Raw genomic sequence first — 27,995 nt, forward strand, 5'->3', positions numbered from 1 at the left:
GTGGCAGAAAAAGATCCAGGGCTGGGGCAACACCAGAGCACTTTGCTAGAAAAGAAAAGATGAAAAAATACCATGTGCAACCTCTGGGAATCATAGGCTTTGGCAGGGGATTCTAGGCCCAGCCCTGCCATTACGTAGGCTGGAACACCGTAACCCAGAATGTTGATGAGATTTGCTGAGGTCACACAGCTGGTGAGTGGTGAAGCGAGAAGCTCAGAGCCCTTGGCAGTCTGTCCAGCATCGTTCTCCCACACAACCGATACTCAGAATGGGTACTATGGGAACAGGTGCTTGTCCGTTGCCCGCTGCCAAAGCAAATTTGGGTCGATAAACTCTGTCCCCAGATGACACGTACCAAGTAAGACTACATTTTCATTTGGAATATAGAGGCTTGGATTGTGCTGTATGACTCTGGAATCAGGACGTGGAAGCCAGCTCCCACCAGTCAAATCCCAAACAGATAGTTCCCCATCCTGGACCCCATCTTTATTTGTTTGGGTAACTGCCACCATGCAAGGTGTGTAGGAAAGAAGTGTGTCCCCCAAACTCTACAACCTTGAGATTCATGGTGGTGACAATGAGAAGACTCATCACTTCAGGGTTATTCATGTAAAATCAGTGTGATTTCCATTGAAAAAAAATCTGTAGTTCTGACTATGTAAAAAATTCAAACAACTGTGTTTCACAACAGGCACACATATGATCTGTTAGAGAAATATTTCAATATTTTTGACCAAAGGATTAATATATTTATACACAAGAGCTCCTTTGTATATTTTATGCACAGAGCAGTAGGGAAACGATCATCTAAGAGAATACTTCCCTTAAAAAGTAGAAGTGCAAATGACCAATATGTGCATGAGGGAAATGGTCACTCACTACATATGTTCAAATGAAAATGTATACAATTGTACTTTAAAAAAATTTGATGACAAGCACATGGACTTCCTGGGTTGAAATTCTGGGTCCATCAACTGACTAGCTATGTGAATATGAGCAAGTTACTTAGCTTCAGTAAATTTCCATTTCCTTATCTGTGAGTTGGCATAATAGTACCTTTGTCTTAGAATTGCTGTGAGAACTGAATAAGGTATCAATGCACGGTACTTGGTCCAGTGTTTGGAGGGGATAGCACTTCTCAGTGCGGGCTATAGGGTTACTAATAAAATGAGAATACACTGCTGGTGGGAGAGTATTCTCATCAGCAAGAGACCTGGCCAGAGAAGTTAAGAGCCTTTCCTCCTAGGAGTTTATCCTAAGGATATATAGTCAGAGATATGAATAAGAAGGTCCATAAACGAATTTTTTTTTGGTAAAAAAAAATTGAAACAAAGGAGAGTTGTTTAAATAAAGTATGATAAAATGTATGTAACAGTTATACATCTATATAATAGAGTAGAATGAGTGTATGTAATAGAATAGATAAATCTATGTAACAGAAATAGAATTTATATAACGGAATGTTTTAGACCAGTATTTTTCAAGCATTATGCAAACTTTTCCAAAGTAAATCTTCCTCAGTGGTGTAAACAAATGAAATATATAAAAATTGAACTTTCTCTCTTTCTAAAAGTTTTTTTTTTTTAATATTTTTATTTATTTCTAGGAGAGAGAGAGAGAGACAGCGTGAGTAGGGGAGAGTCAGAGAGAGAGGGAGTCACAGACTGAAACAGGCTCCAGGCTCTGAGCTGGCAGTCAGCACAGAGCCCGACGCGGGACTCGAACCCACGAGCCATGAGATCATGACCTAAGCGAAAGTCGGACGCTTAACCGACTAAGCCACCCAGGCGCCCCGACTTTCTCTCTTTCAAGAGGTAAGACTGTAGATACACTGCTACCCGTGGAGCTTGCAGACAAGCCCCTCTCTCCATTCCCTGACCCATTCCTAGAGCAGCTGCAGAGAGAGGTCTTGAGGCTCACAGAGTTTTTCAACAATGTGAGGAAAGTGGTATAATGTTACATGTTAAAATCAGAATAAAAACTAGGGAACCTGGGTGGCTCAGTTGGTTAAGCATCTGACTTCAGCTCAGGTCATGATCTCATGGCTCATGAATTCAAGCCACAAGCTGGGCTCTGTGCTGACAGCTCAGAGCCTGGAGCCTGTTTTGGATTCCGTGTCCCTCTCTCTCTCTGCCCCTCCCCTGGTCTCTCACTCTTTGTCTCAAATATAAATATTAAAAAAATATTTTTTAATCAGAATAAGGGGTGCCTGGGTGGATCAGTTGGTTAAGCCTCTGCCTTCTGCTCAGGTCATGATTTCACAGTTCATGAGTTTGAGCCCCATGTCAGTCTCTGTGCTGACAGCTCAGAGCCTGGAGCCAGCTTTGGATTCTGTGTCTGCTCTCTCTGCCCCTTCCTTGCTTGCGCTCTGTCTCTCAAAAATAAATAAACATTAAATAAATAAATAAATATCAGAATAAAAACCATGTACATAGTATATCTTTATTTTATAAAACATTCTCAAACTCATACACAGCTATAAAAAAAATGCCTGAAAGAGAACATAATAAAATACCAATGGTTAACTCTTGGTTGGATTTTAGGGCATTGGTATTTTCTTTTTATGTTTTTGGGTTTGCCCCCAAATTTCTTTAATGAACATATACCATAGTTATAGTGAGGAAAAAAATTATGTAAGATGTTTTATTCCTTTCTTTCCTAATATTTACCCAAAATTCAACTGGTACCAAAAGTTAAGGCTTGTCCCTCTGGTGATGTCTCCCCTGATAACAACAAAAAAGTATAAATATCTGTATTATAAGTTATGCTTAAGTCCATATAAGTGTTTTATTTATTTATGTATTTATGTATTTGTTTATTTAAGTTTTTATTTTGAGATAGAAAGAGAGAGAAAGTGCAAGTCAGGGAGGGTCAGAGAGAGAGAGGGAGAGAGAATCCCAAACAGACTCTACCCTGTCAGCATAGAGCCAACACGGGGCTCAGACCCATGAACCGTGAGATCATGATCTGAGCCAAAGTTGGATACTTAACTGATTGAGCCGCCCAGGTGCCCGCATATACAGTGTTTTAATTAGGGCAATTATTTAAATATCATGGTTGCACCAAGTGGTAAACAATGATTATGTTTCCTTTTCTGTATGTTCTTTTGTTTTTCTTGGTGTTAATAATTATCTCCTATTTGGAAGGAGGGGGCTGTGACAAGGATGGGACAGAAGAAAGGGACCTGGAGTATCTGTGGAAGTTCTGTCTCTTGACCTGGATGGTCATTACAAAGATATTTACCCAATATGCACTAAGCTGTACTTTTGTTCTGTGTGGTTTTTCTGTACCTGCCTTTTAATTTAAAAAATCTTTTTAATAAATCATGCAAAAACAAAAAAAAAATGCCTTTGCCCTCCTTAGTATTAAAAATATTCTTTGAGCCCAAATTTAAATCTTCCCATACTCCCCTAACGGTTTTAGAAAATAAGTCTTCATATAGTTTTCCATACAAACCTGCCAGATAATCTGCATGCTCGTGTTTCCTGGCTCTCTGGATACACGCTGTCCTCCTATACTAATCTGCATCGTGGCTCTCTGGGCCCACTGCATGGCTGTCAGTCTGGTACATCTCCGCACCGCCTTCCTGTCTTAGATTCCTTTCCCTTGGATCCACATTTTCTTTGTTTACTCTTGTTTTACAAGAGCACATGCAAAACTATCAAGTCTCCGAATGTCTGAAAATGTCTTTATTCTACTCTAATATGACTCATAGGTTGGCTGGGTATAAAATTCACAACCAAATATTTTATTTTTATCTCAGAATTTTGTGGATAATTTCCACTGTATTCTAACTTTAAATCTTGTTAGTAAGAGGTTTATACAATCCTATTCCTAATCTCTTCTGTCTGTTGGAATCTTCTCTTCAAGGTTGATGTTTTGAAACGTCACATTTAAGTGTCTCGTGCTGCTAGGTACTGGGTGGACCTTTGATCTGAAGACCTCATCCTTTGGTTCTGGAAATTTTTCCTGTATTTTTTCTTTGATAATTTCCTTCTCTGAGTTTTTCAATGGGCTGTTAGACCTCCTGGATTGGTCCTCTAATTTTTTTCAGATTTTATCTTTTAAATAGTCTCTGTGCCCAATGTGGGGCCCAAACTTACAACCCCAAGATCGAGTGTCTCACAAAACTGACTGAGCCAGCCAGTTGCCACAGTCCTCTAATTTCCTTCTTTTTCTCTCCTATTTTCTATTTCTTTGTCCTTTTGTTCAACTTTTTGGGAAACTTCCTTTATCTTTAAATGCTTTTATTACTTTTTTTCTGCTGTCGTATTTTAACTTCTGAGAGGTTTAATCTGTCCTTTTTTATTTTATCTTGTTCTTATTTCGTGAATGCAATATCTTCACTTATTTGGAAGAATTATGGTGTCTTTAAAATGTTCTGTGTATGTACCATCTCTGTTTTCATTGAGTTCCTCTTTATCTGCTTACTTGTTTTGGTCTTTCTTTCACAGTGACACTTTTTTCTCTGATGTCTGTGATCCTTCTTTGCATATTCCTCTTTATGAGTGAGGCGCTGAAAATTGACTACAAGTTCTGTGTACCAGCTGGCTTAGTTTTTTTCAGAATCTGTAGACTTAGTTTGTTTCTTCAAAGAATCATCTTCCAATCTCCTGTCTGAAGGAGGGAAGGGGGAAGAAGCTTGGTGCCAGAGTCCTGGAGTTAGCTGGAAAAGGCAACTGCTGAATCCCACTGGTAAGCATAGTCTGTTTCTTAACCCTCTGGTTGTCTAAACAGACCCTCACTATACACCCACCTCTGTGCCTGGTATCCTCATGTCTAGGGTCTCTCTGGTTCACTGTCTCAAGGGAACAAAACTTTTTTTTTTGAGAGAGAGAGAGAGAGAGCATGTGAGCAGAGGGAGAGAGAGGGAATCCCAATCCACCCTGACAGTGTGGAGCCCAATATGGGGCTCGATCCCAAGACCCTGGGACCATGACCTCAGCTGAAATCAAGAGTCACATGCCCAACCTACTGAGCCACCCAGGTGTCCCACAAAGGAACATATTTACTGCCCTTTGTGGAGACAAAAAGGTAGTGACTTAGGTGTAAGACTAGAGAGTAAAGACAACTTGTGGGGCTAGCTGAAGCTTACACAGATTTTCAACCAACACCTCATTTTTAGGCTCCCACCTGAATCCCACCTTCTCTGATACCAGGTTCCTCCAATTTCTGATTCTTTTCGAAACTGCATGGGTGCTTAGGTTTTTTGTTTTTGTTTTTTAAATTTATTTCTAGGAGAGAGAGAGAGACAGCATGAGCAGGGGAGGGTCAGAGAGACACAGAATCTGAAACAGGCTCCAGGCTCTGAGCTGCCAGTCAGCACAGAGCCCGACGCGGGGCCCGAAACCACGAACCGCGAGATCATGACCTAAGTGAAAGTCGGACGCCTAACCTACTAAGCCACCCAGGCGCCCCATGGGTGCTTAGGTTTGACCCACACCCACTTTTCTGGATGATTGCTGTTCCTTGGCTTTCTGTATTCATTATTATGACTTGGGAGTATAAATACATCCTAGTTTTATTGAAAATAGTGACAGTTAGGGTGCCTGGGTGGCTCAGTCGGTCAAGTGTCCGACTTCGGCTCAGGTCGATCTCACGGTTTAAGGGTTCGAGCCCTGCGTCGGGCTCTGTGCTGACAGCTAGATCAGAGCCTGGAGCCTGCTTCAGATTCTGTGTCTCCCTCTCTCTCTGACCCTCCCCTGCTCATGTTGTCTCTCCCCTCTTACACACAAATAAAGAAAAACATCAAAAAAAAAAAAAAAAAAGACAATACTGACAGTGTTTGTTTTTTGCCCTCTTTGCTTTTGGAGTGATATTGAGAGAAGGGGAGAAGAAACGTCTCCATGCCACCATTTAAATCCCCAAGTCTCTGCCTTTGTTTTTACCATAACTGTGGTTATATTTTTGGTTTCCTGTATTCTCTAAATTTTCTGTAATACATATGTATTACTTTAATATAACACACACACACACACACACACACACACACACACACAGTTATTTGAAGTCAAGAAAGCCCAAGAGGCCTAGAGCACCCAACCCTGCATTTCCCTTCCTCTTTTGCTGAGTGAGCTGGGCCTAAGAAGCCCCTGACTTTCACACTTCAGCTTCCTGACACCAAGCCGCCATCCGTGTGACCTCAAGCACCTGCCAGAGAGCAGCACAGCCTCCCAGGAGTACATTCCTGGTTCCCTCTTCTGTGGGCCAGGGCTGGCCACGGAGCAGCCTTTGCCAATTATGCAAGTTGATTTGCATACAGTGTGGGTCCCTTAATGCATTCTGAATGGTCATGCCTCCAGAGCCACAACAGTTTCTATAAAAAGAGAATTCAGTGTGTGTGTGTGTGTGTGTGTGTGTGTGTGTGTGTGTGTGTGGTATTTTGCCATGGCATCCACAGCTTTTCATTCCCACTGATGCCATTCTAGTCAATACAGGGTGAGCATTAGCTGGGTATTTCTCCATTAGTAGTTCCAATAGACCTGTCTAGTCCCTCTACTTGGACATGAGTTGCCCTTGTGAAGCAGGCACCCTGGGGCCTTGAACACTCTTGATCTTCACTGCCTGTACCAGGTCCAAGAGAATCAGAGACCCCAATATCTAACACACCCCATAGGCTCCCACAAGCTCCGGACTCATGATGTTAACAGGAACTCAAGAAGAAATTCCAAAGCAGAGAGCTCCTATGTCCCCTGAGCTCTCTCTGATTGGACTCTACCCAGGCCTGAGGACACTGCTACTTCATTTGCCCCAGGAAGCAAGCACAAGGGATTCCAGGACCAGGGGCCCAGTAATGCTCTTTTCCTCCTCCTTACCACTAGGATTACAGGCTTTACAGGCTGACCTACAAGTAGAATTCACTGGGAGACCTAGGAGAACTGACCCAGCCAACTAAGTTGGGAAACTGCTCTCTGAATTTGCATGTCCATCAACTCATCTCTCTCTCCCTCTCTGACTTGGTGGGCTGAGGCTTCAAGGTTTTTCCTTATTCCAGCAAAACCTATACTGGGCTTCTCCCACATCACAGGCTTATTCATTTCTCAGTCAAGTTGGGTTTTATTAAACTCAGCTTTTTAAATACCTCATAACACAACCCTCATTAGTACTTCCCTGCTGGATGCATGCATTTCCACTCTGGAGCTATTGCCTGGAAGAGCTGCTAAGGGAAAGGACAGAAAAATCTCCTGCTGTATTGCCTTTGGTGTATCTTGTTTCCCTACTTACGGTTTTGTTTGTCCCTAATTTTTTTTCCAAAAAGTATGTACATATATTCACAAGTGGAAAGATTCCCTCTATGAAAGTCAGACTCTATGTGAGTCATTTTCTCTACCCTGAGAAGACCATTTATTACCCCAGTGCATTGCTCTGACTGACTACCCCATGCCAAGAGGAGCCCACACACATATGCACAAAGACAGAATTACATTTGGAGACTGGATATCATCTTTAATTAATAATGCCACAGTCCAACATCCTTCTTGTTACTGTAGCATGTTGTGTGTGTGTGTGTGTGCGTGTGCGTGTGCATGTGCATATGTGTGTGTGTGTGTGTGTATTTTCCTGAACAGACGAAGGGCCAGCAGAGACTCCCAAGCAGATCTCAGCCAACAGCTCTACTGAGCAGCAACTGGAAGACAGTCTCCACAGTGGCACGGAGGCTGGACTCCTGCCCGCCTTTCTTCTGGGGCACCTTCTGTGCATTCTGATGATAAAGCTGAGGGCTGTGCCAGCCCGGGTTAAAGGGCTTCTTGGCGAAGTTCAGTCTTCAGTCCCCAGCGCTTACTGCCTCTGACCAGAGGGATGTCCCTGGGGAAAGTACAGCCTGCTAGGCAAAGGTGGACAACCTGGGCCAGCCTTGGTCCCCAGGTCACACTGGGGCAGCACCACAGCAGCCCAGCCCTGGGCGGAGAATCCAGAGCTCTGGGGCCATTTGATCAGTTCCTCTCAGAGATAATCAGGATGCAGCCTAGGCCCTTCCTGGGGCCAGCCAGAGAGGGACAGCCTCGGCCGGTTCTGGCTGCATGAGCATCACTTCCAACTCAAACCTAAGAGCCAGCTGTGCTGCCATCTCCACTCTCCAGTTCTTCGCACGCCCAGTAGGTCCACAGCCCAGACAAGGCAGGAGATATCAGCACGGTAGTGAATCGCAAGGAGGCCATGAGAGACCTGGGCTGAGCGGAACGGCAGCCATGTGCCAGCCTGAAGCCAGCCCTCTCCCCCATGGTCACCGCCAGCCAGAGCTTTTTGAAGTCGGCCGGGACCCCCACAGGCAAGGCAGCAAGTTCTTGGCCTGGTGCAGAAGGAGAAAACCAAACTGGCTCCACCGTCCCATTTCCACCTGCTCTGTGCCTTAAAAAGGCAAGGAGCTCAAGTCCCCAGGACAGTGTTATCAGCTGTTGGGGAAGCACCGTTGTCCAGGTGAGGCCTCGGGCCGGAAGCTGTGTTTGTTCAGTGGGCTGGGATAGTAGGTGGTTGTGTACACGTTGGTCTGCTGCAGTGGGTAGAAATTGGCTCTGTCATCAGGGATCAGGTTATTCTTGTTCAGGGTCTGTGGAAGAAGGTAGGAACCAGAGAGAAAGGGGTGAGGGAGAGATGGGGAAAGGGGACAGGCCAGGGCAGGGAGATCAGGGACCGGTCAGTGAAAAAACATTCAGGCTGCTCACGAAACCCTGGACCTTCCCGAGGGCCCAGCCCAGGGCCAGAATCACTGTACCCTTTACCCTGCACTCTGCTTCTACATGTAGGCTCCCACCTTGAACTCCATGGGTGTGTACTTCTCGTTCTTGGGGGTGCCTCCACCCTTGTAGTGCAGGTGGTTGGGGGTAGCAGGGTGGACGAGTGTGGACTCCTGGGACTGGCGCTGGCAGTGCTGGCAGGACAGGTACACTGCCAAGGTCAGCAGCCCCGAGCCCAGGAAGCAGGAGACACCTGTGGCTACCAGGTGGATGAGACTGAACCCTGGGAGAGGCAGAGGCAAGTAGTAAGGAAAGGGCTACTGCGAAGAGAAGAGACTCCTGCCTGCCTCCCAGCAGGAGGTTCTGAGGTATAAAGAAGGGGCTTTGAGGCCAGAGCCAATGAAAACGGGAAGGTTGGGCAGCTTGCCACCAGGGGCCTCTCTGACAGGACTCCCTCTGGTTTAGGTCAGAGGAGGCAACCAGAAGGTGTGGAGTTGGGTGACTCTTCTTGGATACAGACTTGGTGACTGCCTCCTAGTTGGGGGGCATGGATGGAACCTCCCAGACCCCCCTATGCATGGTCTAAAGCAGCCAGGACCTCCACAAGGTTTGTCTCTCTGGAGCGAGAAGTTGAGAAACTCCAGATTTCAGGGTAGGGCTGGTCTCTTCCTTGGGCGGGGGGCGGGGGGGTGAGGTAGAAAGCACCATGAGGTGGGGCAGGTTCCTTTTACCTCCACAGCCGGTGGCCTCCTCCATGCCAGAGGCAGGCAGGATCACTGCAGGAAGACAAACAGAGAGGGTGTTGAGGCAGGGAGGAGAGTAGGGACCCTCTGGGAATAGGGATATCTCTATCTTTAGGAAGACCCGTGGGTCAGCACTGGGACAGGGCCTGGGGGCCTTCGTTCCACCCTGGCCCCACTCAGAGCCTCAGAGGGGTCAGCCCATTCAGTAGATGAGAAGGGGCAAAAGCTTGAAGTGTGTGCCCCTCCCACTCTGGTGTTCCATCCTGGACCCACCAAGGTGCTTGAGAAGAGGAAGGAAGTTGGGGACACAGGGTGAGAAGGGTGGCTGTGAAGGTGCTGGCTTGAGGACCTACCAGGAATCTCACTGTAGGGGCAGGGGCGGCTCTGGCTGCTGTTTCCAGCACAGGTGCTGGGCCCCGGGACCAGCTCTTCACAGTGCCGGCCGCGGCTCTGGGTTCCGTCCTCAGTGCATGCACTCCACTCAGACCACGGTGACCAGCCTTCTGTGGGTTGTGGGCTGGGATGAAGTTAACGGCTCTGGGACCCCCCTAGTGGGCATCAGAGGGATCCACGGTGCTCCCCAGCCCCGGCCAGATGTGCTCAATACCTGGGCAAGCCTGTGTAGCACACAGCGCCTCCTCTGTGTGCAGACCAAGACAGATGTCCTCGCCTGGGGAGGGCGCAGGGCTGGTGCAGGAACGTGTGCGTTGATAATGGCCTCCACCACAGGACGCTGAGCATGGGGACCATGAAGTCCAGCAAGACCAGGCACCCCGCACTGCAAGTGGACAGGGTGTGTGATGGGGGCTGCAGCTGCAGGCACAGCCCAAGACAGCCTTTTACCGTATTCCAAGCTAGGCCGCCCTGCCCTGGGCCACCCTGGCCTCATCATCTGCAGCCCCCTCCCCGACCCCCACAGCCCACTGTTAAGGACTGCCCCTACCCCCTCAGGGGTGCAGTGGTAAATGAAGCTGCAGAGGAGACATCAAAAACCAACTCCACCTCAAGTCAAGCTCCTTATCTGGCTAATCTACTAGGGCGAGAGAAGAAAGTGACATGGAGGATGAGAAAAGGCCCTGCTCTGGGACAAGCCACTGTGTCCATGTTGAGGGCACAAACTTGCTCTAGGGCCCACTGTACAGAGTGGGGGGGGGGGAGATGAGGTCACCTGGGCATGAGATATGGCTTAGGGGTTCTACTAGATGGGGGATCCTAAGCAGAGGGTCACCTGGACAAGCCTGGGGGTTGCAGTCCTGGTACTCGGCGGCGTCGCCCACGCATGGCAAGCCTCCGTTGCGGGGCTCGGGGTTCGTGCACGTTCTCTTGCGAACACGGAAGCCCAGCTCGCAGTCCCTGGAGCAGGACGACCACGGGCCCCACGTGTCCCAGTCCCCGCTCACAGAGTGCGGGTTGGTGCTCCCGCTGCGCAGGAGATCCTCCACCAGGGCTGGGTGGGCACAGGTGGGGAGACTGGCCTCAGCGACAGGACACCCAGCAGCCCCACTCCCGCCCCACAGGCCTTCGGGCTTCTTCAAACCTCGCGATTCACCGCCCCGAGCGCTATCCGACCCGGTCTCCCCCGGCCCCGCGCCAGCACTCTGAGCCTGGGAGGGAAGGGGCCGCGGCGCTGTACCGTCGGTGTCGCAGGCTCCCGAGCCATCCGCCGGGCAGGTTCTGGTCTCCATCCTCCTCCGGCCAAACTGCAGGCCGTGGGGATCCGGCAGAGGCGCGCGGCACGTGAAGCGGAAGCGTTGCTCCTGCCGCGCCCCGCCCTGAGTCACGTTCACGGGCAGCCACGGCGTCCAAGGCGTGTTGCGCCGCACTTCTGGGCAGGCCTCCGGGTTGCACGTCTTGAACTCCTTCGGGACGGGAGCGTGTGCTGTCTCACGGACCTGCAGCCCCAGGCCCGCCCGCCCCCCCCCCCCCCCCCCCCCCCCCCCCCCCCCCCCCCCCGGCCGGCCCCTTCATCCAGCCCTCACCAAGCCGCAGCCTGGGCAAGAGTTGCCGTTCTCACAGGACCGCCGCCTCGACTGCACGCCGCCCCCACAGTTGCTGCTGCACTTGCTCCAAGAACCCCAGGACGCCCAGAAGATGGGCACCGGGCAAGGCGTGTTTTCGTTACAGAACCTGAGGGGAAGGTTGTGTGTTGGGGGGAGAGGGGCGGGTGGAAGAGCAGTCATGACAATAGAGAGCAGGCAGCCCCTTCCCTAACAAGGGGTCACTGGGAGTGCAAGGCCGGGAAGGTCAAGAACACTCGGAGAATCCAGGCCACCTTCTGGGAGGCCGGGAAGGTCTGGAATCTCCGGGCTGGCTTGTCAGAGGAGCCTCTGGCCACGCCGTCGCTTACCGCTCCTCCCGGCTCTTGCCCACGCAGATTCGGCCCCCGTGGCGGGGGGCAGGGTTGCTGCAACTTCGCTGGCGGACCTGGAATCCGATCCCACAGGACGTGCTGCACAGGGCCCACGAGGACCAGGGCGTCCACGCCCCATTCCTGGTGGGGGGGTCAGAGGGGCGGGGACAGATGACCCTCTGAGTCCTGGCTACCCAGATCTAGTCTGTATCTGGGCGGGTAGATTTTATGTTGTCAGACAGTGACACAGGAAATAACAGCTCTTAACCAGGCCGTCTCTGGCAGACTTATTTATGCGATCATTTGTTCCTTCATTCCCCAAACATGTGTTGAGAGCCTTCTTCCATGTTCAGGCTGTGCTCAGAGCTAAGGGCACAGAGATAGGGCCTCCGGCATGGAGATACAGGGCGAAAGGATACATTCTCTAGAGAAGGCCCCAGTTGCCTTTGGAAGATGCAACCTTTGTTTCAGCCTTCTTGGTTGTCCAAGCCTTGCACTCAAACCCATGCTCTCTCCCCTGTTCTACATCAACCCGTGCTTTGTTCCACCCCAGACACCATTCATTCACTGTTGTCTACTTTGACTACTTTATCTTTAAAATAAGGATAATGATTGTATTCCTACCCCCATGAGGTTGTTTTGACAGTCAAATCAATAAACATATATAGAATTGAGTTATTTTAAGAGAGCCCAAGGTCACACCTACAGTGGCAATTCAGGACTGGCACCAGGTCTGCCTGCTTTACTAACATCCCCTGCTGTCCCTTATATTTGGAACAGCAAGGCTTACTGAGGCTATCGTCTGTGACTCCTGTGTCTGTGCAGCCTTCCTCTTTGTTTCAAGAGCACCCACAGGGCAAAGACTTCTCTCCCGCTAGAGTGGAAACTTCCCCAAGGCTCCTGTTTTAACTACCTCTCCAGTCCCCTGCACAGCTCTGAAGTGGTTTCTCTTTGTGAGAACACCTGCCTGAGGATGCCCGGTTTCCTCTATTCCACACCCTCCAGTCTAAGGAGGCCCCCATCCAGGTTCTGTATCCTCATATACCTGGAACAGTTGGCGATGTGGATGGCTGGCCCCAGGCAGTCTTGGCCCCCACAGCGGGGTCGGGGGGAGTCACAGGCTCGGGCCCGACAAAGGCAAGAGCCTGAATTGTCCCCATCTAAGTGCTCACATGGTTGCCATGGTGACCACTGGCCGAAGCCCCCATCCCGAGTCACATTCCGCACCTGCAGATACATATTAAAGAGGTCACACAAGTCACTGATAGAGAAGGCACCAGGTCCCAGGGGACATGGGGATTCTGATGGACAGTCACAGCCTGAATTAGGGGGAGAGGTCCCAGGTGGAGAGCATGAAAGGGTTCTCACAGGACACGCTGTTATGTTCTGCGTCCAGAGGCTCATGTTGGAGCTGTCCTCAAGCGTGCTGCACCGTTGCTGCTTCCCGTCCCAGCCGCAGTATGGGTCCCGTGCCCCCAGGCATGCCCTGCCAGACAGAGGTCCTGAGACTCAAGCCTGCTGGCCTCTCAGCCTCACCTGTATCCAGTGAACACATCTAGGTACTCTCCTCTGGGTGCCCTTATCCATCCAATTGCCCTTCATGGCAATAACTAAGCTCACTGAACACTTACTGTGTGTCGGGAATCATTTAAAACACTTTACAAGCATGAATTAATTTAATACATCAACCCAGTGAGGAAGGTACTGTTATTATCCCCATGATATATGGAGGAAACCCAAAGAGCGGGAGACGGATTGAAACCCTTGCCTTGCAGAGCCCACATGGTTAACCTTGTTTCCCCAAGCCTGGATTTCCCATACTCTTCATCTAGGTCCATGGGAGAAGATGTGATAAACAGAAATCCAAAGAAGTAGTGCCTCTCTGTCAGACACTATGGTAATAGAGTCCTAAAACATTACTGATGAAAGCATCTTAAAGACGGTCTGGCCCAGTGGTTCTCAATCCTGGCTGCACATTAGAATCACTAAAGAAGCTTTTACAAAATATTGATACCTCCTCCCCTGTCCCAACAAAAATCTCTGGGGATAGGGAGGTTTTTAAAAGTTCCTAGGTGATTCTAATGGAAGCCAAGTTGAGAGTTACTGGGATCCAGAGTACAACCTTTTTGTTGTACAAAGGAAGAAACGCTCGGAGAGAAGGAAGAAGAGTTTCCCCAAGATCACACAAATTGCACATGGTAGACCTGGGGCTAGAACCTAGACTTCCCGACCATGCTTTTCCCACCAGGCTCCTCCCCAGCTGGAGGCTGTGTCTGACTTCACACGCTGAGTGAACATGGGCCCATGCCTTCAAACACAGGCCCAGGGTCAGGGGACACCTAGGCATAGTCCAGGGTTGCCTGGGACATCCACATACTTGTGCTGCTCAGGAGCAGGAACCAGAGTTCAGTGTGTTAGCATCATGAGAATGAGCTCAGGCTGCCAGGAGAGGGGTCACACATCCCAGGTCCCCCTTCTTGGTCCCTCAGGGCTAGCCTATCTGCAGTGACCCAGAAAAGGTAATGGTTCACACACCAGTGAATGCCCCAAGGGCCTCCACTTCTCATATTCTAGGCCTCCTCTCTTCCCTTTTTCCTTCAGCCTTATTTATTGTATTCCTTACAGTTTTTAAACAACAACAAGTTAAATCTCAGGGTGCCTGGCTGGCTCAGTCAGAAGAGCAACACTTGATCTTGGGGTGATGAGTTCGAGCCCCCATGTTGGGTATAGAGATCACTAAAAACAAACAGACAGACAAATATGTAAAAATAATCAAATCTCTACTAGTAAGACGTCAAGGAGGAAAAAAAGAGTATGGAAAAAAATTTTAAGGTTATTTATTTTGAGAGAGGCAGAGAGCACAAGTGGGGGAGAAGCAGAGAGAGAGAGGGAGACAGAATCCCAAGCAGGCTCTGTGCTGTGAGCATGGAGGGAAATTATAGAATCAGGATCTGCTGTTCATTGCTAAGCAAAGAGAGTATCAGACTCTGGAGCCTGAAGGAAGTTCCCTCCAATACCTAGAGAGCCCACTGCCAACCCCAGGGGATACCCTGGATCCTTTCTGCCTCCTTTTCCCAGCCTCCACCCTTTTCCCTAGGCCTGGCTGTTCCACCGCAGTGGGCCTGCAAGAGCGGGTCTAGAGAGAGCAGTGGGACTGGGGGCAGAAACTTGAAGTTTGGAAGCAGAAAAGGTTTCGGATAAAGGAGGTTCTGGACTGCAAGGAGGGTGGAGGAGTCCACACCATGACGTGACTCTACAGAGTGATTTTTGATTGGCCAAAGGGGCCAAGGATGCCAAGGGTTAAAGGAATATATGAAAGAGCCACAGGGTTGCTCTTTTTGGTGTTTCCAGGATAGAATCTCTCTTTCCACTTGAAGCTTCAGGGAAAGTCTCCTGTCAGGGGAGTTCTTTATTTTCAGTGGTTTAACAGACCATGTCAGGTTCCAGAGGCAAAAGAGCTTATATGAGAGACCTTGTTGCCAGAGAAGGTTGCAGAAGACAATTATGCCCCTTGCTCAGGCAGTCCCTGGCCTCATGTAAGGGAGGTGATGCCTGGGGCTTCAATGGGTGAGGGCTTTGATAGGTCCCAGTAAGCATACTCTGGCCACCCGGGAGTCCAGAACGCTCATCTGTTACTCAAGAATCTGTTTCCATTTTATTATTTTATTTTATTTTTTAAAAATTTTAAGAAATGTTTTATATCTGAGAGAGAGAGAGAGACAGAGAGAGAGAGAGAGAGCGTGAGTAGGAGAGAGAGAGAGAGAGAGAGCGTGAGTAGGGGAGGGTCAGAGAGAGAGAGGGAGACACAGAATCCAAAACAGGCTCCAGGCTCTGAGCTAGCTGTCAGCACAGAGCCCGATGTGGGGCTTGAACCCATGAACCGTAAGATCATAATCTGAGCCGAAGTTGGACGCCCAACTGACTGAGCCACCCAGGTGCGCCACCCCCCCCCCCGCTCTTTTTTAAAATTTTAAAGCCATTTTATTCACTCAAGGACAATTTATATAAATTGTACAATGTAAGTGTGTCATATTTTTATCAGGGATCAATGGTTTGATTTGGGGGTGTTTCACCAGCCAAATGCATCAAACTGGACATCATGGGACTAAATACAGTACATATGCAAAGTCCCAGCAGCATGTGGTTTTGAGATTCTGTTCTCTGGCTGACATTTGAGCCAAATTTGCTGCTAGCAAAGTTGACCAATCAGAACTCAATAAAGCCCACTCCTGAGGGTATTTCCCTCAGCTCTCAGAAGGCAGTATCAAACTCTAGAAGTAGCTGATATGGTACTTTATAAGCAACATAAATTAAGTGGAAAAAAAAGAGAGCCATGACTAATGATTAATAATGATAATAAATAAGATTCTATCCACCAAAAAGAAGTGTCTGCCAGTAGAGAATATGGATAAAAGCACAAAATCTGAATCGGTTTATACAAGATAAAAGCAGACGATCCTGGAGGATTGCAATTTGCCTCATGCTACTTTTTTCATCTAGGGTCTAACCAGTGCTAGAACAATTGTTCCCAGTTTTGACTGCAAATTAGAATCTCCTGGTGATCTTTTTAAAAAGCTTCAGCAAACAAAATAAAAAACCCATCTATATCTGGGCCTTCTGGACCAGAGTAGGCCCAGGCGCTGGAATCTTTTAAACACTCCCCGGGTGATTCTAAAGAATAGCATGGTTGATCACTGCTTTTCTAAGGCTACATTGGTCAGGGTTCGTAAGCCAAGAGATGAAATGTCTTGTCTTTCCAATGCATGACAGAATAAGAAAGGAGAGAAGAAAAACACAGATTGGATGCTGGCCCCAGCCCCCTACCCCCCACCTCTGCCCCACTTAGGCTCCCTCACCCTCTCAGCCTGCTTTCAGTTCTCCCAGAGAGGAGACTAGATTCTCCCTAGATATGCCTGCCCTGCCCTGCCATGCCCCTGTGCCTGCCCCACCCCTGCGCCTGCCCCACCCCTGGCCTTGGCCCTGGCCCTGGCTGCCTGAGGGAGCTTGCATGACTCCCTTGGAGCCAGTGCTTGAGCTCTCTTCTTGTCCACATTTGTCGCTTTGGGCCAAAGGCCACTCCAACGCTTACAGAGCAGGGAATGTTCTTAAGAAAATTAAAGCTCCAAGGAGAGAATTAAAGTGTGTCTGACTGTAAGAATGGGTAGCAATTGAGAGTTCCTTTCATAAAAGCAGCCATTAGACCAATAATATATCACCATGTCTTTTTTACTGCAGTGTCTTAAGCAGCCATTATGAAAGGGAACAGGTTCATTCCATGGGCTGGAAGGCAGGACAGAGATGGTTGGTGGAAGTTGAAAGCGGGGCAGATTCCAGCACCCTGCAGCTATGGTCCCACAATGGGAGCTGTCCAAGGTGGAGCTTGAGAGCAAGTGGCCATTACTTAAGATGGCAGTGGAGGAAAACCCAGATTTCCTGCCTGGGGGAGAGGTGGAAAGGAGATACTCTGAGCCATGTTCCTGAGTGAGCTGGGGTAGGTGCCCCCACGCCTCCTCCATCATGAAAGGCATGATGGAAGGAGAAAGGACGCTGTTCATGCATAAAATATCTGCTTTTTAGAGCCACAGCAACTCATTCCCTCTGCCCAATCTGTTGTGAGCCCTGGTCTCTCTCTGGTCAGGCCAGGATCCTTCCCTATGGGGCTGAGGTCTGCCTGAGTGATCAGGCTGAGACAAGCCCCTGGATTCTGGGCAGCAGAGGGGGCCTAAAAAGGCCTCTGCTTATCCACCCTCACCTCCTGCCGGTTTTGTTACAAATGAGGAAAAAGGCATGAAATGTCTATCCCAGGACACAGTAAAACTGTATGACAACCTGCCCCACAAAAGCACAGATTCTCATATAGTGTGATAGTTGGCTTCCAGGCTCTGGAGTGCATAGATTGGTGGCTACACAGCCTCACTCTGGTCATTTTATTAACTTTGCAATAATGAGACCTTACATTTTCAGATCCACCTTGAGCTTTATGGCAGGATCTCACTTCACACATCAAGGGCTCAGAACCCAAATCCAGGAATTCAAATGTGGTGAAAGTATCAGAGTCCAAACTGACTTCTTTCTACCTTGCTGTTCCACCTGGCCACACCCTGCACCCTCCCGGTCTCCTCTCTGCAGCACCATGTGAGTGCTAAAATGTTCCAGCATCTTCCTTCCTCTGGTTTCACTGCAGACCCCATTACTTGACCCACACTAGCTCATGCTGGCTGACCATCTGCCCCTCAGCAATGCTGCTCACCACTGTCTGCTTGATGGTTGTCAAACACCTATTCACACTGCCTGTCACTCCACTCCCCCCACTTCAGTGCCTAGAGCCACAGATTGGGATCAAATCCTCCCTCAGGAATCTCAGCTGGCCTCAGTACTATTCCTCACTCCTTTCCTGCACCAAACTCCTCTCAGGCCAAATAATCAATCTGTTGAAGGATCAGTCATATGAGGAAGTCCATTTTGTGCCTTGGGCTGGGCGTGGTCCCCTGGTGAAGTAGAAAAAGTACTGGGACACTGGGTTTGCCTTTAAGGATTTATAACCTCTAAAGAACAAGGCACATGTGAGGGGTGCCTGAGTGGCTCAGTCAGTTAACCATATGACCTCGGCTCAGGCCATGATCTCACAGTTCATGGGTTCGAGCCCCACCTTGGGCTCTCTGCTGACAGCTCAGAGCCTGGAACCTGCTTCGGATTCTGTGTCTCCCTCTCTCTCTGCCCTTCCCATGCTCATTCTCTGTCTCTCTCTCTCTCAAAAACAAATATATAAAAGACCCTAAACACTTAAAGAATAAGACACATGTGAAAAGTTTATAACAACACAAGGATTAAAGAAGAATGCAAGATATGGGAGAAACACACATGATTCATGTCACGCAGTGCTGCCTGTACTCAATGCTGAGACTCCAGAGAGCCCAGAAGGTTGCAGGGCCCCTAAATGCATTTGTGGAGATGAGAAAGGAATAAGGACACGAGCACCACTTATGACTTGTTGGGCTAGGCACTTCATGAATGTAATTCCCAATCCTTACAACAACTCTGCCAAATTAACTGTCATTTACTCCATCACAATGCCCCAGTTTTCCCCTGATGAGAAAGCTCAAAAGGTAAAGTAACTTGCTCACGATGACACAGCTAGTAGATGATGGAGCTGAGGGAGAATCCTAGGTGTGTCCAATTCTGCCACTTGAGCCCCGCCGAACTACACCCCACACATCCAATCCAGGCTGAGGTTTCTCTCCCCAGCCACACATCTACAGCTCTGAGGGAAATGAGAGTGTTTTTGGCCCATTTCTTGCCTCTCTCCTCTCACATGGACAGCTCTGCAAAGTGCCCTGAGCGTGGCAGGGCTTAGTAAGTGTTTGGTGTTCTGCTGGTGGAGCCACGTTCTGGGACTGAGGGGAGCCTGAGTGCTCACTGCTCTCCCTTTCTTCCTCCCTGGCTGCCACACCATGACGATCCAGTCTCCTTCCCCGCCCTCCAGACCCCTGCTCAGCTCCCAGCACACCCCAAAGGGGCTGGAGAACGACCCTTGGCAGCAGGGATATCATTTGTCTCTCAAATCTCAAGGACAGATGGGCACAGCCAGGAGGTTTCTGTGTTGCAAAGGCCACAGGACCCCACGTGGCTACGGCTATGCCAGCTAAGGCAGCTTTTGATTATCTCAAAACTGATGGGGCACAGCTCAGGGGAGCTTCACATGATAGGAATCTGAAATGCATTTCTGTTTGGCTTCGGAAGAGGTTTTGTTTTCCCCCTTAAATGCCAGTGCCGTTATTGCCAAATTTGTGAATCCATTCAAAGCTAAGGTCTCAGAAGCAGTTGGGAAGCAAACACAACCAACAACTCCACATGGCTCCTCACCTCCACCCCACCCAAGCCAGGCCTCTTTGCCTCTAAGTCCGGAAGGAAGAAAAGCAAAAATCTGGTGTTGACTCAAAAGCATCATCTTCCATCTCCCGCCCCACACCTAGGTAGTAAATACTGTGGTTTCAAAGAGAAAGACCTTTCTCTGAATTAAAGGGGCTGAGAATAAATCAAGCAAGCTAGAGCTGGCTGGGAGGCCCTAACTTTGAGGTTGACAACAGGGATAACAGCAGCCACCATTTGCTAAGCCCACACTTCCCCAGGCAGTGATAAGTGGTTTATGCAGACTATCCCAATTAACCTTTACAAAACCCCTGCAGATATTTTATGAGAAGGAAACCAACGTTCAGAGAGGTTAAGTGACTTGTCCAAAGGCAAATAAGGAGACTGGGCCAGGATGCCACCCTAGGTGGCTGCAAAGCTCTGCCTCTTAAGCGCCACCTCCGAGGTGGTGCGATTGGCGGGCAGAAGCCTCGGAGGCCGGGAGCCCGCCCAGCCGCCCTCCCGCGGTCCCCGCTTACCCCTGGCTGCGGTAGGCGGCGCACCTCTCCAGCGGGACCCGCAGCACGCCGTCGCTCAGCCCCACGAAAAGCGCGCGGGCGCTGTGCAGGATGCGGAGGCTGCGCAGGGGCTCGCGGCGCCCGGGGGGCAGGACGTGCAGCTCCTCTAGATAGCAGCCGCGGAGGCTGCGGCTCGTCGTGGACAGCGCCTTCAGGATGGTGCCCGACTCTGCAGGGGCCAGATGCAGGTGGCCTTGAAGGCCCAGCCCAGCCCCCGCCCCTTGAGCTCTTCCCACCGGGAACCGGGCTGGGCGGGGAGGGCTCACCCGTGCCGATGTAGAGCACGTGGTAGAGCGTGTCCTTGGCCTGCACAAGGTCTACTACCAGGTGGGAGAAGCGCACGCTGTCCTGGGTGACACAGGGCTCGGGCGTGACCGGCTGCACAGCGTCGCTCATCAGGAACAGGCGCTGTGCGTCCTGCAGGCTTCGCTCTGTCAGGTTCTCATTGGGGCCCACCTCTGGCAGGGTGCCGCACTGCCGCGGGGAGGGGTGGGGTCACACGTGCCCAGCCAACAGGCTGCCGCAGTCCCCTATCCCTCTCCTTCCTCAGCGTAACCCAGGTGGCCACTGACAGCTTCTGATTCTCCAATCCCAGCTCCCCACCCCCAACATCCCTGGGCGGGGGGAGGGGGGGGGAAGGGTGGTGGTGGCTGCAACCCCTTACAGGGAGTGATGCCTCTTTCTTGAGAACTAAGAGAACATGAGGCTGGGGAGATGGGAAGGAGGAATGTTCTGGGGATGGTGAAGAGGAGGGGGAGATGAAATGCGGGCTGGGATTATTTAAAAATGAATCATCTGAGTGCCAATAACAAGTGTCCTGTGATTTTATGCTGTTGCTGTAGGTGCTTCTCCCCCAAGCTAGGCCACAATCTGCCTTTCCTCTCCTGGGTTCCTACCAGCTTGGAGTTCTTGTACCTTTTAAACACAAGCTGGAAGGCAACTACCATTTATTGAGCACTTCTACAGTCCTGGCACTGTCAGGTACATATTAACCCTTGCCTTTGTCTTTGAGGTTGAGAGTATTATCCCTATGTACCAGAAAAGGGTAAAGAGGCTCAAGGAGGTTGGGTGACTTGGCCAAGGTCAAGGTCACACAGAGGGAGGGCTAGATCTGGGTCAGGATAATCCCACTGCAAATCGAGAGTTCTTCCCCTGCTTCTTACTGCCCTGTGGGCAGGAAGTTGGATGGATTTGAAAGTCAATCACCAGTAGGTTCCTTTGCCTCATGGCTCTTTCCTCTTCTCTACCACAGCACTAGGGATGCTCCATCACCCATTGGCTCAGCCCTGACCACTCCTGTACTCAGACCCTCCAGGAATGAGTACCCAGGGTGGGTAGCCTACAAGCAAACTCCAGCTAAAGTCCCCAAATTCTGGCCAAACAGCTTGTGGGTGCTCTCCCATTCCCCTACATTGAGTCCCCCCAGAGGCGAGACGTCACATTTAGAGATGGCTCAGAGCATACTCCCTTGCTCTGCATCTTACCCCCTCTCCCTGTCTCACTCCACAGTCTTAGATGTTACCACCCTCTCAGGGAACTATCTCAGACCCCACAGATGGGTGCAGACAACAGGGACAGGTGTGGTGTTTGTGCTGAGCAGCTGAGAGTCAGCTGGTGGCTGCTAGGCGAGGGAAAGGTGGTCTGTGAGGAGAGGGAGAGGAGAGGAAATGTTGTACCTGGAAGTTGGGGATGGGGTTAGCAATTGGGAGCCAGGCAGCCCTGGGGTTCTCCTGGTAGCGAAATGGGCCATTAAAGGCCTGGGAGATGGCACTGAGGTTGAAGGCGCAGACGGCAGAAGCGGCGATGCTGTTTCTGAAAGGCAAGAGATGGTGGGACGCTGCCCTCCCCGCAGGCCTCGAAGCCCGTAAATCCCACGGGCAACTGTCAAGTCGTGACATGGCGCAGCTCCAAGGCTTACTGAGGACCTAGGGTGGGCCTTCTGCTTTCCATACCATGGGGCTGTCACAGAAGGAGGAGATATGGCCCTCACACTCTGGAAACTCGGGGAAAGGCCCTCTGATGAGAAGCACTGGGGGATCATTCTGTCCTACTTCCTCATCCCTTTCCCTTCTCCAGTGGGAGGGTCGAAAAAGTTAGTGTTTTTCAAACATTCAGTCCACAGCTCACTGTAAGAGGCACATTTCATATAACAACTCAGAATAGCACACACATGAGCACACATCTGTAAAGAATCTTCATGAAACAATACGGACCCTTACTAAATACATTATTGCACTCTGATATTTTTATTCCATTCTATTCTGCTTTCTTCATTTTATTTCATTTTAGAAGCTGGTTATCAAACCACTGATTCATGCTGCATCCCACACCCTGAGCCAGATGACTTCTGAAGACCCTTACAGTCCCAGAGTCAGGTGTTTCTATGAGTTTGATGTGAACAGGTCACAGAGGCCACACTGCTCCCCCAGATGTTTCCAGTTCTGTTCTCTGCATTTAGTCCCTCTCCCAAATGTGTCCACTTCCCACCACCCCCCCGGGGTCAGCCCCCCTCATCTCCTGCTGGATGCTGTGCTGTCCTCTTGGCTGGCCTCCCTGTAGCCTGTCCAATCTCCTAGAATCCATTCTCCACACAACAGCCACAGCAAACATTTCAAAATGCACATCCAAGCTAGTCTCTGGCCAGCTTCAAGCCCTTCAATAATTTCTCCTTGCTCTTAGAATAAAGATCAAAACACTTAAGCAGTCTGTAAGGCCTTTGGGACATAATTCTTCTGGTCCCAGCCTCTCAGCCTCCTCTGCTGTTTTATTCCTCACCCTCGCCCTCCAGGCTCCTGTCATGCTGGTCTCCACTAAGTTCCTCAACCATTTCTTTCTTCCTGCCCCTGAGCTCTGTGTGTGTTGTTCTTTTGGGCTGGAACGCTCCCCTTTCCTAGTTAACTCCCACTCATCCTGTAGACATCACTCCTACAGAAAGGCTTCCCTGATCACCACCCCTCCATACTGGTAGAGGCTCTCAGCACACTGCCTTTGCCCTTTGTAGCATTTATCACAATTAAAACTGGGTGTTTAATAACCACCATTTCTAGAATGTAAGCTTCTTAAGGGCAGAGCCAGGTCCGCTTTTTCTTAATGGCCTCCCTGCTTCCTGCCCCTCCCCCCATGACACGCACCTGGCATGGAGAAGGCACACAATACATAAGCTTCTTACAGTCCATACCCATGTCATCACGCCTCCCTGATGCGTCTCCAGAAGCTCCTGCCCTTGCTCACAGCTGCCCACTTTCTGGTGCTGACTGCCAGGCTGGTCACTAAGTCCTGGCTATCAGCTCATGGCTCTCTGGGCTATGCTGCATGTCTGCCCCCTGCCTTGGATAGCCTCTCTGTTGCCATTTCCCAGCATCCCTCTCATCCCTGTCCATCCCCTCAGACTGTCCTTCCTATAGCTAGCCTGGCCCTCATCCAACCCCTGCTACCTGGGGCCCAGGGTAAGCCGACACCACTCCAGGGCGCATATGTTTTGGAGGTCCTTGGAAAGGAGCCCCAGCAGTATCCTGTAACAACAGATGTGCTCCTTGGCCTCTGCTGCCCATTCAGCATTCTGTTCATGAAATTCACCTGACCGGGTCAGCCTTGACACAGAAGGGGGCGGTGGGGGGAGGGTCTCATGATCTCCTCATACCCAGGCAACAAAAGGGGTTCTAATTCCCAGCCTGTGTTTCCTAGTGCCATCAGGACTGCCAAAGACTCTGCTGGTTAGGTTTAGCAGGTTCATGGAGTCCTGAGGTGGAAGGGACCAGAAAGACTTCCCTCTGAGCTTGCTTGTAAAAGGCTGCTCCCGGACCCTCCCGGGCTGCCATCATCACCTCATCCGAAGGCGGGCTATTTCCCTTTTACCACTAGCAATTTCTTCCGCCACGGAGCTGTCATCCAGCTCCATTTACTTTCTTCAGATCTGGCCTAGGCCTAGCAATCCAGAATGAGTGCTTACCATCCAGAGGCATCGAGCCACAAGCAAGTAAGGAGTGTGTTAATTGGGAGCAAGTTAACCCTTAGGAACCCTCAGACCACCCAGGGCGAAAGGCGCGCACTCCACATCTTACAGAAGGAGACACAAGGCCTCAAAGAGGGACCTGCCCACCCCCACCAGGCTGCGAGGCAGGGAAGGGACGGCAGAGGGCAAGGGACTCACACGTTGGTGGTGAAGACCCCGTAGATGAGGTCCTGCTCAGGCAGGTGGAAGGCACTCTGCAGCTCGTTGTAGTAGAAGGGGACCTCGCCGGGGCGGGAGCAGTTGAGCCGGGCCTTCATGAACGTGGTCCACGTGTCCTCCAGCAGGAAGCGGCCCCCCACGTCATTCTTGCATACGCGGGCCACGCGAGAATACACCGTGCGTCCGCAGTCATGCTCCACCGCGTTCTCCCGGAGGAAGAAGTACGCGAACAGCCCAATGTCATAGGCTGCCACAAAGTTTGGCTCTGGAGGGCAGAAGAGGAGAAAGAGTGGGTGGGGCCAGCAAGGAGGAAGGGGACAGAGTGTGGAGTACTTACTACTTCCATTTCCCCAGATGGGCATCCTGACATCCCTGGCCAGCTTGGTGACCTGGGTGCTCTAACTAACCCTGTGCCCACCTCCAATACAAAGTGCAGTTATAATAGTTAACATGTGCTTCTGAGCACTCACTGCACACCAGACAATATTATAAGCACCTTATAGGATCCTCTTAGCAATCTATGAGGTAAGTACTATGATTATCCCCATATTATGGATGAGAACATTGTGGCAGAGGGAGGTCAATTCTCACCGCCATACAGCCAGTCAGCAGAGAAGCTGGAATTCAACCCCAGGGGATAGAAAACTCATACCACCCTCTCCCAATCTATTCTTTCTCATAATCTTTTCTCCTAATTAATTCCTAACTCCTCATCTGCCTTCATGGCCTCCCCACCATGTGTTTTGGGTATTCAGGACATGGTGATTTCATCTGGAGTCCATCTCCGATGTGCTATGGTCCTTGGGGAAACATCTCCCTGACTCTGGGCCTTTTGATGAAGCAACTGTGAGGCCTTTCAGATGTTGGGCAGGAAGGAGGATTGACAGGGGTCAGGGTGGGCTGGCTGGCAGGCGAACCCCCTTCCCCGGGGCTGTGCCCCTTTACCATTGAGCCATTTGGAGTTATACTGGGCGGTGCGAAGAGGTGGCCCGCTGCCCAGGCTTCGGTAGATGGCGGGGTCCCGACCTGAGAAGTCGATGACGGTGGCCGCGTAGAGCTCCCCCTGAGAGGAGATGACAGCTGTGGAGTTGTGGCGTGGGTCGTAGGGGCAGCGGGCCACACCATTGATCTTCTCTATGGTCCGGCTGAGGTTCCCCACCTGGGGACGATGGGCAGATAGGGGCACTTTTCCCTGAGACCCAGGGGCTCCCTGTTCTCCCCCGCAACCCCAGAGTTTGCTTCCTCCTGGGTCCCTGGTCTCTCGGAGACTCTCTCTGTCTCCAGCCTCTTCCTTACTCCCTCCTCCCACCACAGCCCCTCTGACAGAGCAGCCATCATGGGGGGGTGGAGATTGTGCCACAGGAGCTCCATCTGCCTCTGTTCCCTGCCCCCCAGTCAGAACCCTCCAAGGTAAGGATCGCTGATAAAATACAGCAGGCCCAGTTAAATTTTTGATGAATAATGAATAATTGTTTAGTATAAGTGTGTCCCAAATCTCAAATGGAACATACTTATGCTAAAATATAATTTGATGTTTATCTGAAATCAAATTTAACTGCATTCTTTTTTTTTTTTTTGCCTGAATTTGGCCACCCACTCCAAAGCTGTGTAGTGCCTGGGAAAGACAAGCTCTTGTGCCCCTTCAGTTTGTCTTACCCTGAGGGGGCCCCACCTGTCTGCTGTAGCACACCGGGGAAAAGGCATTGGTCCCACACATGAACACTTTCCGGCCAGTGACAATCAGGACTCGCACGTAGTTCTGACACTCCTCCTAAAGCAAGAAGGGGAAGTAACAGAGGAACAAGCGAACCAGGTGTGGGCTGGCTGTCTTTCCCTCACACCACTGCCCCATAGACATTGGCGAGCACTCCCCTTGGCCCCAGATGCGCCCTGTTCTGAAGTTCAGGTTGCACCCATGGACATCCCCTCCCCTCACACCTCCCTCCCAGGCCAGGTGGCTGCATCGCTGCCCACTCAGATGACCAGGGCTGGAGCCTCACCTGCTGCTGCGCCCCCCTGCTCCTCCGGGCCGGGCCTCTCACACAGGCAGCCTCGTGCCCACCTGGTGACCCTCCATCCCCACAACCACACGACCCCTGCTAGCTCTAAACCAGGCCCCGGTGCCACCAGGGCCACATACCTCAGTCTTCCCTTTGCTTTGGCAGGAGCGACGCGTATCCTCACTGGAGGCCCACTCTGTGGCCTGTGGGGGGAGCACACAGACGTCACATGGCTGTGGCACTCATGGCCAGGGCAGGCAGCAGTCAGGGTCGGGAGTGGACCAGAAGCTGGGAAAGGGTCAATGACAGCCTGCAGGGTAAAGGTTCCCCTCACCACAGCCACTTGGACCCAGAGGGCTGCCAGAGACCTTTAAGGAGGATGTCCCCTCAGTCCAACACCCTCCCCACCTGCTTGGGTGAGGGAGGCCGAGAGTAACAACTTCCTCATCCTGAATTACCCCCATGCAGCTCTGTCCTAGGACTCCCCATCCCTCCTTCCTTAGATCAGCCAGGGAACTGGAAGCAGCCAAGGACGACCTTCAGAACCACCCCACACGCAGAGCAGGAGACAGAAAACGCAGCTCCCTGTGTGCCAGATGTCTCTCCAATGAGTGGGAAGAAAGGCTAGATTTTGCAAACCTTAGAGATAGATCTATTTAATTTTCCCACTATTTCCTGGAAAGTGTTTTCCCCCCCCTTAACAGATGAAGCGCTCAAATTCTGTGTAACTTGCTGCTGCTACGTGCTAGAGCAGGGACTGGAACCCGCATTCTTGATTCAAAGGCTCTGTGTGTGTGTTTTTTTTCTATATCCCAATGTATCAGGACCTTGGGGGCTTCCTATTTCTTTCTTTTTAAAAAAAATTTTTTAAAGTTTATTTATTTATCTTGAGAGAGAGGAAGCACATGCAAGTGGGGGAAGGGCAAAGAGAGAGGGAGAGAGAGAATCCAAAGAAAACTCTGCACTGTTAGTGCAGAGCCCAATGCAGGGCTTGAACTCACGAATGATGAGATCATGACAAGCTGAAGTCAGACACTTAACTGACTGAGCCACCCAGGTGTCCCTGGGCTTCCTATTTCTTGTTACCTCTCTCCCCGATTCTGTGCTGTCTGCTTCCCTTCTAGTTTCCTTCGTAGCATCACTCATGCTCTGTTATAGGGTGCGCCATGGGATGCTAGGGGACACAGTTCTCACTCAGGGCCTCATGTTTTCAAGTGTCCATGGCATTAGGAAAGGGCTGTTCCCTACCTAGGAATCCCCCTTCCTCTTCACCTATTCTGTCTCTACTCTCCGACATCCCTCCCAGCCTCTAAAGAGCATCTGAAGGGAAGACTGCTACTGCCTCCAGGTCCAGGCAATGTCAACAGCCCCGGTGTGTGGCTCATTATATATTTCTGGGTCACATGTATAAACATGAACTGCCTACCTGTCCTAGGAGAGGGAGCCTTGAGCAAGCAGGTCTTCCATCCAAACAGGGGGAACAACAACCACCTGCTTTTCATTTCTCACAGTGCTTCTCCTAGCCGTGAAGTCCCTGCCTGCAGAGCTCCAGGGCTGGGGTGTGGGTGGGGAGGGTGCCTGGAGAGCGAGCAGCAGGCTGCAGTCCACCCACAGCTCCGAGCTGGCTGCT

At 50.6% G+C, this 27,995-nt stretch overlaps 1 protein-coding gene across 2 annotated transcripts in view; it reads right to left on the minus strand.

The window, feature by feature from the left end:
- Positions 1-7,420: 7,420 nt before the first annotated feature.
- Positions 7,421-27,995, minus strand: part of SEMA5B (semaphorin 5B) — a 121,089-nt gene continuing 100,514 nt past the window's right edge. The window contains exons 5-22 of one of the 2 annotated variants that reach the window (XM_039240663.1): positions 26,506-26,568; positions 26,038-26,136; positions 25,311-25,524; positions 24,345-24,630; positions 21,871-22,006; positions 20,461-20,668; positions 20,156-20,363; positions 13,137-13,254; positions 12,814-12,995; positions 11,766-11,909; positions 11,398-11,545; positions 11,052-11,277; positions 10,647-10,865; positions 10,026-10,196; positions 9,772-9,921; positions 9,407-9,451; positions 8,753-8,958; positions 7,421-8,548 (exon numbers count right to left, since the gene is read on the minus strand). In XM_039240663.1, the coding sequence (XP_039096594.1) occupies positions 8,390-8,548; positions 8,753-8,958; positions 9,407-9,451; positions 9,772-9,921; positions 10,026-10,196; positions 10,647-10,865; positions 11,052-11,277; positions 11,398-11,545; positions 11,766-11,909; positions 12,814-12,995; positions 13,137-13,254; positions 20,156-20,363; positions 20,461-20,668; positions 21,871-22,006; positions 24,345-24,630; positions 25,311-25,524; positions 26,038-26,136; positions 26,506-26,568 (2,982 nt within the window). In that variant the 3' untranslated portion in view covers positions 7,421-8,389. The remainder of the gene's footprint in view (positions 8,549-8,752; positions 8,959-9,406; positions 9,452-9,771; positions 9,922-10,025; positions 10,197-10,646; positions 10,866-11,051; positions 11,278-11,397; positions 11,546-11,765; positions 11,910-12,813; positions 12,996-13,136; positions 13,255-20,155; positions 20,364-20,460; positions 20,669-21,870; positions 22,007-24,344; positions 24,631-25,310; positions 25,525-26,037; positions 26,137-26,505; positions 26,569-27,995) is intronic. The other variant, XM_039240665.1, reaches the window with a different exon arrangement.

The sequence above is a fragment of the Hyaena hyaena genome, unplaced genomic scaffold (genome assembly GCF_003009895.1).
Source record: "Hyaena hyaena isolate Hyena2069 unplaced genomic scaffold, ASM300989v1 scaffold_180, whole genome shotgun sequence".
NCBI classification, from domain to species: Eukaryota; Metazoa; Chordata; class Mammalia; order Carnivora; family Hyaenidae; genus Hyaena; species Hyaena hyaena.